Consider the following 12828-nt stretch of genomic DNA (forward strand, 5'->3'; position numbering starts at 1 on the left):
TTTAAGTATGTATACATCACCCTCCTTTGTAACTTTCATGTTTTTGGTATTTGTCCCATGGCTGAGGTTGACTCAGGTAGGGTCTGTTCTGTTTTTTTTAGGTAATATTTTTCCATTTAATAAAGTTGTATTAATAAATCATAACAGGTTTTTTTTTAAAAAATTTGAGCCTAAATGTAACACTGTTCCTAATTAGCCAGTATTATTGTTACATACCTGCAATGCCACCTGCCAGCCACACAGACAAAGCACTCGGCGTTGTGTGGCAATCTAATTTCAGCCACTCACATAAATATATGTAAGGTATGAAGTACATGCAATATCCTGGAATGTCCCTCAGAAGCATTGCTCCTGCTCCACGATACATCCCCAAAAGACCTTCTTTCCTCAAAATACAGTTCACACAGTGCACTGGACCTCTGTAGGTTGTTTGATAATGGCGCAGGGATGTATTCTGAGTCAGAGACATGACGTCTGTAAACATAACAGATAAGTGTAAGTGGAATTGTCTATGTTAACATACAATAAAATATTCTCTGAGACTTGAATTCCTCTTGTAATAACATTGTGATGTATTTTTTCTAGATATTTGTATTATGACAATCATCTGGACTATATGATTACATTGACATTTGACAACTGTTTGTTGTAATTTTTTTTGAGATGTTCAAAAATTACGAATTTTTCAAATGGAAACTGTTTCAGGAAATACTACTTTTTTTGTGACTTTTTTCCTGAAGAGGTTTTGGGTTATGTGCACATTGTGTATTTTGTTGAACTTTTGGAGCTCAATTGAGCAGAAACAGCCATGTTTTTGAAGAGTTTTGTGGGCTTTTTAGAATGATTTTGCAGAGTGTCCTCTAAAGTTCTGTTTCAAAAACTTCTAAATAAACTTAGTGTGCACATAGCGTAGAGAAGTGGCGTTCAAACTGTGGCTTGGTATGAGTATTAATAAGGCCCAATGCAGATTTTCAGTGGGCACGTTGTGACATTGTGGCACATTACTTCAAGAAAATGGTGCTGAAGTCAGCACATGTGCATACTGCAATATCCAGCACCATTTTATTGAAGACACTGTATTTGGGAATTCACAGACACAGTGTCTTAAAAAATGTTGTCTGTTGCGTGGTATGCCCTTCTGCACCACGGGAGGTTTCATGCCTCCCTGAGCTCGCCTTAGGACACCTGCATTACGGTTTGACAGTTGTACCGCCCCAGTCAGTTTATACAGTGTCTTCAATAAAATGACACCGGATATCATGGCATGAGCATGTGGCACCCCTGAGGCTCAGTCGCCACAGAGGTACTGCACCTCCTCCTGAGGTGTGGTGCCCCACCATCTAGGTAAGGTGGAGACTCCCAACATCACTCCAACATCTGCACCCCACACCACAAAGTAGTGTAGCAAAGCACCTTCGGCGGCTCCCTGCTTGGAGTATAGCAAAGCACCCATTGGTGGCTCCCTGCTTGGAACACGAAACGTGCTGGGAGGTGGGTGGAGTTAGTTTATATTACAAAGAGCGGGAAGAGTTTAGGATTCATTGATTCAGTCATTCAGGCATGCAGTCAGTCAGTCACTGAGAGTGAGTGAGGATGCAGAAGGACAGAGAGTGAGACAGAGAAGATCCCCGGGAGAGGGATGGATGAAGGAAGTGCTGCAGCGGGCCACAGTGACCTGGGTCTGCTGGCACAAGAAAGAGATATAGAAAGGAAACCTGATTTTTCCATAGAAAGAAAGGATTAGTATGGAACATGAGGAGTAAAAGAGAACAGAGGACGTGGGTTAGAGGAGAACCCTTCCTAGAAGATCTAAGTGCAAGGCCGGGGCCTGGTCCCCGAGGTTGTATGGATACTAATGATCCTGCAGCAGACACCGGAGGAGTAGAAGTTAACAATACTTGATTCCCACATCAGACTTGGGGGCACAACAGCATCAGAGAAGTGAGCTGTCTGCCATACAAGGAAAGTTCATAAGAACATTGGACAGGAGGAACTCCAGTGTAACTCAGTACTGGGAGTACTTCATTTATAGGCGCTATAAGAGGAGACGTTCAGAAAGGCACATGTTGGCGGAGTGTTGAAAGGGAGTATTCCATCTGGCCTGGAGGTTGACTGAGTCCCTGACCCGGAGGACACGGCACGGAGGCAGACACCTGTTTGCACAACAGACTGAGTAAAGCTTTGGAACTACATGCTCTGGTATCCTCCACTTATTCCTGCGCCAACACACCCGGCACTGCTACATCTTGGTGCCCGACATTGCCTCACCTACGCCTTCCCTTTGCTTCTACATCTACACTGCCCTGGGACTACAGCTCCACCTGTGGGGAGCTATAACATCTTTGCTGCGCCATACCACCAGTCCCAGAGGATCTGCATGCAGCGTCGGCTTAACATCTCCCTTGCTGAACACCCCAGGTGGCGTCATGAACTATTCATCTAATCACCTACATTCCACCATTCAATCTCCCTTTTACTTGGGTGCCCAGGGCCACGGACCGGGTCACCGCTGCTGTGACACCTTCCCCTCTGAGTGACCGGCCCGGTACCGAGTACCCCACAGCCCTGGGAGGGCGACCCAAGCACACAATGATTTCGGTGCCATTTTATTGAAGAATTCTACTACAACATCAACATAGCAGCATTGCTATGTTGACGCTGTAGTGCATTACTTCAATAAAATGGCATCGAAATCATCGCGTGCGCGTACCATGATATCCGGTGTCATTTTATTGAAGACACTGTATAAATGTACCAATTAAAATGGTCTCCACCTGGGCATAGAACAGATTCCATAGCTAGTTATATATTCTGATCCGTTTGTGTGAGGAGCAAAGTCTTGATTGGACAAACAATACCAAGGAGATGTTGAGCTGTAGCTTGGTTGAGGATGATGCCAGGCAGCAACTCAATGTCGCATCAGAGATCAGGACCAGATAAGCATCAGAATGCCCAAGCAGGGATCTGGTTCCAGAACTGTCTGACTCAGAGGGGGCCAGCAGCAACTATGACTCCCAGAGTAACATAGTAACATAGTAGCATAGTTATTAAGGTTGAAGGAAGACTTTAAGTCCATCTAGTTCAACCCATATCCTATCCTAACTTGCCCTAACATGTTGATCCAGAGGAAGGCAAAAAAGCCCCATGTGGCAATCAGTAAGCTTCACATTGGGGAAAAAAATTCCTTCCCGACTCCACATATGGCAATCAGACTAGCTCCCTGGATCAACGCAATATTAAGGAAACTAGTGTATATACCCTGTAATATTATACATTTCAAGAAAGGCATCCAGTCCCTTCCTAAATTTTAGTAGGGAATCACTCATTACAACATCATATGGCAGAGAGTTCCATAGTCTCACTGCTCTTACAGAAAAGAATCCGCGTCTGTGATTATGCTTAAACCTTCTTTCCTCCAGACGTAGAGGATGCCCCCTTGTCCCCGTCACAGGTCTAAGAGTAAAAAGATCATTAGAAAGGTCTTTGTGCTGTCCCCGCATATATTTATACATTGTAATAAGATCACCCCGAAGCCTTCGATTTGCAAAACTAAATAACCCCAAGTGTAATAACCTATCTTGGTATTGCAGACCCCCCAGTTCCCTAATAACCTTGGATGCTCTTCTCTGCACCCGCTCTAGTTCAGCTATGTCTTTCTTATACACCGGAGATCAGAACTGTACACAGTATTCTAAGTGTGGTCGCACTAGTGACTTATATAGAGGTAAAATTATATTCTCCTCATGAACATCTATGCCTCTTTTAATACATCCCATTATCTTATTTGCCTTTGCAGCAGCTGCCTGACACTGGCCACTAAATGTGAGTTTGTCGTCCACCCATACACCCAGGTCTTTTTCAGTGACAGTTTTGCCCACTGTTTTACAGTTAAGCACATAATTAAACATCTTACTTGTTCTACCCAAGTTCATGACCTTACATTTATCCCCATTAAAGCTCACTTGCCATTTATCAGCCCAAGCTTCTAGTTTACATAAATCCTCCTGTAATATAAAATTGTCCTCCTCAGTATTGATTACCCTGCAGAGTTTAGTGTCATCTGCAAATATTGAAATTACACTCTCTATGGCCCTTACAAGGTCATTAATAAATATGTTAAAAAGAAGCGGGCCCAATACAGACCCCTGTGGTACCCCACTGCTAACCGTGACCCAGTCCGAGTGTGCTCCATTAACAACCTCCCTTTGCTTCCTATCCCTGAGCCAGCATTAAACCCACTTACACATATTTTCCCCTACCCCCATTGTTCTCATTTTATGTATCAACCTTTTGTGTGGCACCGTATCAAAAGCTTTTGAAAAGTCCATGTACACCACGTCCACTGCATTCCCTTGGTCCAGTCCGGTACTTACCTATTCATAAAACCTTATCAGATTAGTCTGACAGGAACGGTCCCTCGTAAACCCATGTTGATATTGGGTCATGAGGTTATTCTTCTTCAGATACTCCAGTATAGTATCTCTTAGAAAACCCTCCAGGATTTTACCCACAGTTGAGGTTAAACTTACTGGCCTATAATTTCCAAGCTCAGTTTTTGTCCCCTTTTTGAATATTGTACCACATTTGCTATACGCCAGTCCTGTGGTACAGACCCTGTTATTATGGAATCTTTAGAGATTAAAAATAATGGTCTATCTATGACTTTACTTAATTCTTGCAGTACTCGGGGTGTATCCCATCCGGGCCCGGGGATTTGTCAATTTTAGTGATTTGTAGACGCCGCCGTAAATCCTGCTGGGTTAAGCAGGTGACATTTAATGGAGAATTTTTATCACTGATCATGTTATCCGTCATGGGATTTTCTTGTGTAAATACTGTTGAAAAAAAGTCATTTAGCATATTGGCTTTTTCCTCATCCTCATCTACCATTTCACCCAGACTATTTTTAAGGGGACCACTATATATATAATTAGAGAATATTTTGGTATTATTTTTACTTTGTCTGGCAATGAGCCTCTCTGTCTCAATCTTTGCTGTCTTGATTTGCTTTTTACAGAATTTATCTAATTTTCTGTATTTATTTAATGCCTCATCACTACCTACTTGCTTTAATTCTCTAAATGCTTTCTTTTTGTCCTTTATTGCGCCCCTTACAGCTCTATTTAGCCATAGTGGTTTCTTCCTATTTCTCGCATGTTTATTTTCATACGGTATATATTGTGCACAGGTCATATTCAGGATGCTAATAAACGTCTCCCATTTTCTTTGTGTATTTTTATGTCTCAGGATATCGTCCCAGTTAATTGTACCAAGATAATCTCTCATCCATTGGAAATTTGCTTTCCTGAAGTTTAGTGGAATAGACTCTTGCCTCCCTCTTTCTTCTGCAAGCTATGCATGGAATCCGTGTCTGCAATCCATCATATAACCCACTTTAATTACCTTTTTGCAACAGAGGGTTTAATAGTGCTAACCTTGATTCAATGTTAACTATGAGAACTTTGAGAAAGCTTTATAGTTTTTAAAATTAAATCTATGACAAAATCCATGGTCAAAAATTAAGCATGGTTGCTGAACAGTGAGGTCCATTACTGATCAGTGCTCAGTAGTCACAAAATGTACTCACATAGAGGTGTTGTGAAGAAAAAAAATAACTAAAATCCACTGCAGCTAAAATTGAGGGCAAATGGATAAGTGACTTACATAATTGATCGACGCTTGATGGCAGCTGAACAGAGGTACAGTGATTTGGGTTTCAGGGGAAAGATATTGTGGTCATTACAAGTGAAATTGAATCACATACAGTAGCAGCACAGGAGAAACTAGATGAGCACAGGAAGTGCAGTTCAAGTCCCAGAAAGGCCACATCACAGCATGTAAGTTCACCCAACTGCCCTCTACTATGTTCCTGCCTGGAGTGGAGAAGTGCAGAGCGAGGATCAAATTTAATTTTAACCATTTGACTGCAACTGTTTTGGTCTGCACAGACTGACCAACTTGTTAAATATTATTAGTTATGCATTTATATTAGTTATGGATTTATATATTAGTTATGGAGTTGTATTCTTATAAGACTCAGTTCTGTACATTGCTTTAGCTTACATGACATAGGCTATTTTTAAGCTTGGCTCATGGTACAGGACAACTCCATATATACCAGGATCACGTGCTTCAAGAGACGTATATGATTCATGGCTAACTGTAGAGGTCGCTCGATCATTCCCTCACCATCATGAGACACAGACGCAAGATGTCATCTCTTCACGGACATAGCTGAACAGCTGGTATGTAACCTTGCTATTTGAGAAGCTGAACAGAGCCAGACGCCTTTTTTACCATTTGCCATCCCAGAGAAAGAAGGTGACAAGCTTTTGCAATGAACTAATGGACAATTTCTCTTTCACCTATTTTTATATTTTTCTGTAATAATCTTTTCTTTGATGGAAGAATCCAAATAAACCACTACATTTTTATCTGGTGACTAGTCCTGAGTATTTTACAGGATAAGCGTTATTTTACATTGGAGAGCCAGCCAGATCTGAATTTTTGTTCTTTTTTGCGGATTTCCCTCAACTTGCCCAAAAGGGGGATTGAACTTTGCTAACGTCAGTCATATGTGCAAGTTATCAGGAACTCCACTACTCACAAGAATCAGACAGAATCTAGAAGTGAGGACTAAGAATTGCCAGAATTGAGAAGTACTACAAGTGCCAAACGTGCTGAAGCCAGACGTGTGAAGACTGGAGCCCAGCGTTGTCCAAAGGAACAAGCTGAGAAGTTTCAAGGTAAGATAAAATGGATGTCATTAATTCTTATGCTAAGCAGAGTAAATTGAAATTTAAGTCTGTAGACAAGTCTAATCCAGAAGTATTATGGCTTAGCTTATATGCAGAGTGCGAAATGGCGAATCAGAAGTTAGATTCTAAGTTTTTCAACAGAGAAAGAGAGAGATTAAAAAATATTCTACAGATGGTAGATATATATCATAGATCTGTGTCAGAGAAATCCAAAAATGATTGTGTAAAGGAAAATAGTGATGTTCCCGAGATACATTGTAATGTAGAAAAGCAGTTACAAGATGAAAGGCAAATAGTAGCAGCAGCCATTCAAGGTGACCTTGCAGACGTTGAACAAAATGGAGAAGTAGGAGGAGACTTCAGAACTGACGTAGATGATGTACAAGGGAAAGACGGACCACTAAAAATAGACGACTCACAGGCCCAACTCCGAAGTAAAGTAAGAAAAAATTTGATAAAAATATGCAAAATCATTCCTGCATATGATAACAAAATCCATGTTTGTAGAAACTCTGAGGTTTTTGAAAGCTGTGTTGACAAATTTGATTTATCTAACGAGGAGAAGAATCAGTTGTTCAAAATGTGGATCCCTGTAAACTTTGCTAGGAGATTGTCTTTAAAGTTATCTGGTGAAAAACATGATAATTTATCTGATAAGGATAGATTAAAATGTCTCATTTTTTGTTCATCAAATGAAAATCATCCAGATATTGATATTCTTCAAAAATTAAGGATTGGTCGGAAGGAATGTACTTTTACATTTATGTCCATATATGAACGTCTGTACAAAATGCTGAGTGAGAATGTCAAAACACAGTCCCTCATAAGGAGTTTTGTAAGCAAATTTTGGTTTTTAAATCCTGCATCTCGTGTTATTGCGTCACAAAAAGATTCTTTATTGGAATGTGCGCAATCCCTTGATTTTGCCAGAAAACACGAGAATCGTGAAAGGAAAGTAAATTGTGCCAATTTTGTGAAGACAGGCAGAGTAATATCTTATCAGAAGCCTGTATTAGCAAAGCCTTCTAAAATGAGTTTTCCCCAAAATCAAATCTATGAAGAACGAAGAAAATCACATGTTTGTTATAAGCCATATGGAATGATGCAAAGGAACACCGAAAAAACTTCACAGTTTAAGCCTATAAATTTCCAAGTTCTGATCTTCTTTCTGTAACAAAGATGGCCGAATTTGACAGACAGAAGCAGGTGGTGAGTGACATCATGGCCTGTAAACTGAATACTCTGCTCCAAGAATCTATCAGCTTCAAAATGGCAAGAACTTTTCAGGATATTTTTTGCAGAGAAATAAGTATGGGTGTAGGAATTGGCTAGAAAAAGTAATATATATATTATGCAAAAGAATTATACAATTAGTCAGTTATATGTAATTATTATATAGAGTATAATCCTGTAGTTTTATGGTTTGTGGATAGATATTCATACAGTATATAGTGTTTGTAGAAGTAATCTACTTCAGTAATAATATTTAGAATTATGAATATGATATTAACCTTCTCTTTTATTTTTCCTTAGAATTTTTATTTCAAAGCAGGACTTAATCGGGAAAAATTCTCTTACAAGGATTTATGCCTTTATTTACACAGGAAGTTGCAATAATTGCATGATTTTATATTTAACACTTAAAAAGAAAATAACTAACTGCATTTTAAAATGTGTTTTGTGTGTGCCTTTACTGCATGGCATGAATGATAACCACAGCATGTGAAATTTGAACCTTGTTCTAATAATAGGTATACCAGTATACTACGTCCCTGTTCTTTAGGAAAATAATTTTTTAGGGGGTCTCAACTTTTGTAAACCAATGGAATTTTTTCCAGGCCTAAATGTCAAGTATAGCAATACAACATATATTTATGTCATGTGTATTTGGGGAATATTCAAAGAAATATTAAGACTAATTTTAAATAGTTTACAATGCATTGATAATTTGGGTTAAAATACGTGTATTCATCACACCTTCGTATGTGGGATAATATGTGACACAGTCTGAGTGACAGTGACTGAGTGTAGGAGCAGCTGCTGAGCGAGTAATGTGATACGTTTGTTGTGTGAGGCCTCAGGATTCTGAATGCAAGAAAAAAACAAACAAAAAAAACCAAAAGCCTTTATCTTTAGATCAGTTAAATTATTAGAATATTTGGATATATAATGAAATATTATCTACACAACATATATTTCTATATTTCTATAGTAATTATTATTTCTTGATTTAGTTAATTGTGGATAAGTGCAATTGCACATCAAAATGGTTTATAAAGAAAATCTACATTTAAATTAATTTTTCCAAAGGATAATTTTATGATATTCAAATTAGTTTTAATGGTTACATAGATGGTTACACCTCTTCAGACAAATAATGGTATAAGCAAGTATAATATTTACACAATTTATAAATTAATTATTTTCATTTTGGTTTTGATAAATGAATTTTATGAAACAATATTTTTTGGTATTAAGGGGGAAATATGTTTTTGATCCTGACTACATCATCACATTTGATTAATACCTCTTCTTCACACATTTTAATAGAAAAGAAATATTAATAAGGTACGATGGTATAAGTATTGGGTATAATAATAAGTATTATACAGAGTCATTTCTTTACACTAAGAGGAGTAATACATGCAAAGTTGCATAATTTGAATATTTTGGTAACACAACTTTATGACAATTATGAAATAATCCAGATCATGGAAATATTAAGGGTATATGTTACTGAAGACATAACTACTCTGCATCAACATAAAGGCCTTATTCTTATTTATATTTTTATTCTTATTCTTATTTTTAATTTTCAATTTTTTAATCTATTTTTATTTTAATTCTTAAATTTTTATTTTTTCTTTCATCAATATTTAGTAAAGTAATATCTACTGAGAATATTGCTTCATTAAATATAGCAATGATATGGTTCTATTACAAAGGAAAATGTTTCACTTCTGAGTTATATGCAACAATTCTTTTATTCCTTCATTCGCTCACTCATATATTCTTATTTTGGTTCATGGCTATACATTCCTGCATATTATTAGTATAATAAATATATTCCTTATTAATAAAGATGAAAACACTGGTTACATAAAACACACTGACATCTATGGGTTGAAAAAGGTAATTACACCTATGACATAAAAAAATGTTCTATCACATGAAAAAATATGGATAATAATGTATTATCACTTATTATTGGTTTATTATTTCAAACATTGAAATCCATATACGGTACAAATTCTGATAATAATTATATGGATATTACTGATTGCTATGGTATGCTGTGATATAGGTTAGGAAAATTACCAGATTTGGTATAGAATAGGGAATGAAGACTTCAAGCAAGATACTGAAATTACGTTAATAAAGACTTTTCATATTAAAATTGATTCTTACCAGTTGCAAGAAGAAGAATGCCGCTATCCAGAAGTCCCAGAAGGTAACAAAGCTATGATGTCTGAGTAATAGACTGAGTCAAATCACAAGTGCAGAATTTACCACTGACAGTCACAAGTGCAGTATCCACCACTGACAGTCACAATTAAAGTGTCTAACCTGACAACCAGAGGACGATGATCCTATGATGCTGAGATGAACTGTGTTATCACGCTCTTACCAAGTTCCAGAGGTTTCCAATCACCTGTAAAGCTTCGATGAAGGCTGGTGAACAATAAGGTAATTGTCAGGAAGCTACAACCCTGACATATGTCCTGTGCATTAGGACAAGGACTGGTTATGGTGCTATGTTTAACAAGGAAGAATCATTTTAACCCTTGCTTTGCTGACCAAAGACGTCACACCTGTTCAAAGACCAGTACCAATGAAGGATTCCAGAATATCCAAGGCGAGCCAATGTAAGCCCAGGTTTTTAAAGGTGACACTGCACAGATATTAAAGCTGCATTTCATCTATAGACTTTGTTTTCGTATTAACATTTGAATTTATGGACTTTGATTTGATACACAACACAATTTCTACAACATCTATATGCTATAGAAAAACTGTGTTTTTAAAAGAACCAAGAAGGAGACAGAAGACATCAAAATGAAGACCAGATGACATCAGATGATGATGACTGGACCTGAGATGCTTCAATTTAGACTTAGGGAAGTATAATTATACATATTTTATATGAATATTGTTCACGGCTTACCATAACATGAATTCACATCAATTATGTCATTGAGTACTTATAACGGTAATCTGATATTATTATTATTATTGATATTAAATTATTTTGTCAAAGAAGAAGAAAAGAAGAAAGAAGATCTTGTTATATTTTGAGGGTTCCAATTAATGTCTGTCTCCCTCAAAAGGGGGAATTGTTAAATATTATTAGTTATGCATTTATATTAGTTATGGATTTATATATTAGTTATGGAGTTGTATTCTTATAAGACTCAGTTCTGTACATTGCTTTAGCTTACACGACATAGGCTATTTTTAAGCTTGGCTCATGGTACAGGACAACTCCATATATACCAGGATCACGTGCTTCAAGAGACGTATATAATTCATGGCTAACTGTAGAGGTCGCTCGATCATTCCCTCACCATCATGAGACACAGACGCAAGTTGTCATCTCTTCACGGACATAGATGAACAGCTGGTATGTAACCTTGCTATTTGAGAAGCTGAACAGAGCCAGATGCCATTTTTACCATTTGCCATCCCAGAGAAAGAAGGTGACAAGCTTTTGCAATTAACTAATGGACAATTTCTCTTTCACCTATTTTTATATTTTTCTGTAATAATCTTTTCTTTGATGGAAGAATCCAAATAAACCACTACATTTTTATCTGGTAACTAGTCCTGAGTATTTTACAGGATAAGCATTATTTTACACAACTACAGTGTTTCCTGCAGGTGGGATCACTGCCACATTTAAGAGGGTCTACATAGTGATTGGTGTTGTGTAAGGGACTTTTTTAATCAAATGCACTTTTCAAATGCTGTGGTTGGCTGGTTGTATTTGACCTGCGAATCACAGTCCTCGTTCATATGGAGAGATTGGGAACCTTCTCCTGGATATTGAGGGAAGATGACCTGCTGTTGGGGACTGCAGGAATCTTTACCCTATCAATGACTTTTGTCACAGTAATCATTTTTCCCACAACACATACAGGAATGTCTATTTGAGGGGACTACTTGCAACACAGGACATTCCTGTATATCCAATGTCAGGAGGTTAAATATTGTGCGCAAAAAAACAATAGAACAAAAATTTTACAACTTTTGATGGATTTATTCTAGCTCAGCCAAGTTTTTGAAAAATGCCCAGAGTTAGCAAATGAATTGATTATAATTTAATTTATTCCACAAAAGTAATGGAATTTATAAAGGAAATTTTCCATTTAGACTGGCTGATCTAGGCCAGATAATGACCGCTAATTGACTATACATAAGACAATCGAAGCTCGCTTACTGGCCCGTTTATGCAGGTTGACTACTTTCTGATGGGAACAGAAAGATCATTATTGCCTTCTATCTGTCCTCATACAGCATCATACTGGATACTGCCTATTAGCCTTTATCTGAAAATTGTAATTAGACACTTGGAGGCACAATAATTTTTTTTTTATTTATCCCTAATCAGCTCCCTAAAAGTACTAATCCCCAGATCACTGCCTCCTACATGTAAAACTAAAATGTCTGGAGCCCTGTCTAAATTAGCACTGCAATGTATCTCCTGCAAAACTCTTTGCCAACCCATACTTCAAAAACCAAGTCACCTGATGATTGCTGCTGTTCTAGAAAAAATGAGCTGTCTACCCTCTGTCTTTACATCTGCCCGAATTGCACCCCAATACGAATGTCCCATAATCCAAACCAAAAGAGGATCCGGCCTTGTAAATGGAAGTAAACACAATTAAATCAGATCAATTATAAACTGACCCTTAAGACAATCTCTTCAAACCCCACTCCCACCATTGCAACCATCACCCTTCAACCAGTGCCTGAGGTCTAATACAGGAACAATAACATTGGGACTCCCAGTGACCAATTCGCTTGATAATCTTAAACCGAAATCAGCTGCCTCTGTCGCAACCCCGTTGGG

General features: G+C 37.8%; 1 protein-coding gene across 3 annotated transcripts in view; it reads right to left on the reverse strand.

The window, feature by feature from the left end:
• SLC25A48 (solute carrier family 25 member 48) overlaps positions 1-12828 on the reverse strand; it is a 160580-nt gene that overhangs the window by 44991 nt on the left and 102761 nt on the right. For all 3 annotated transcript variants that reach the window (XM_073573795.1, XM_073573796.1, XM_073573794.1), the window contains one exon: positions 217-474. In XM_073573795.1, coding sequence (XP_073429896.1) covers positions 217-474 — 258 coding nt within the window. The remainder of the gene's footprint in view (positions 1-216; positions 475-12828) is intronic.

This window comes from Dendrobates tinctorius, unplaced genomic scaffold, assembly GCF_039654945.1.
Source record: "Dendrobates tinctorius isolate UK_male_01 unplaced genomic scaffold, ASM3965494v1 ptg000036l, whole genome shotgun sequence".
Lineage (NCBI taxonomy): Eukaryota > Metazoa > Chordata > Amphibia > Anura > Dendrobatidae > Dendrobates > Dendrobates tinctorius.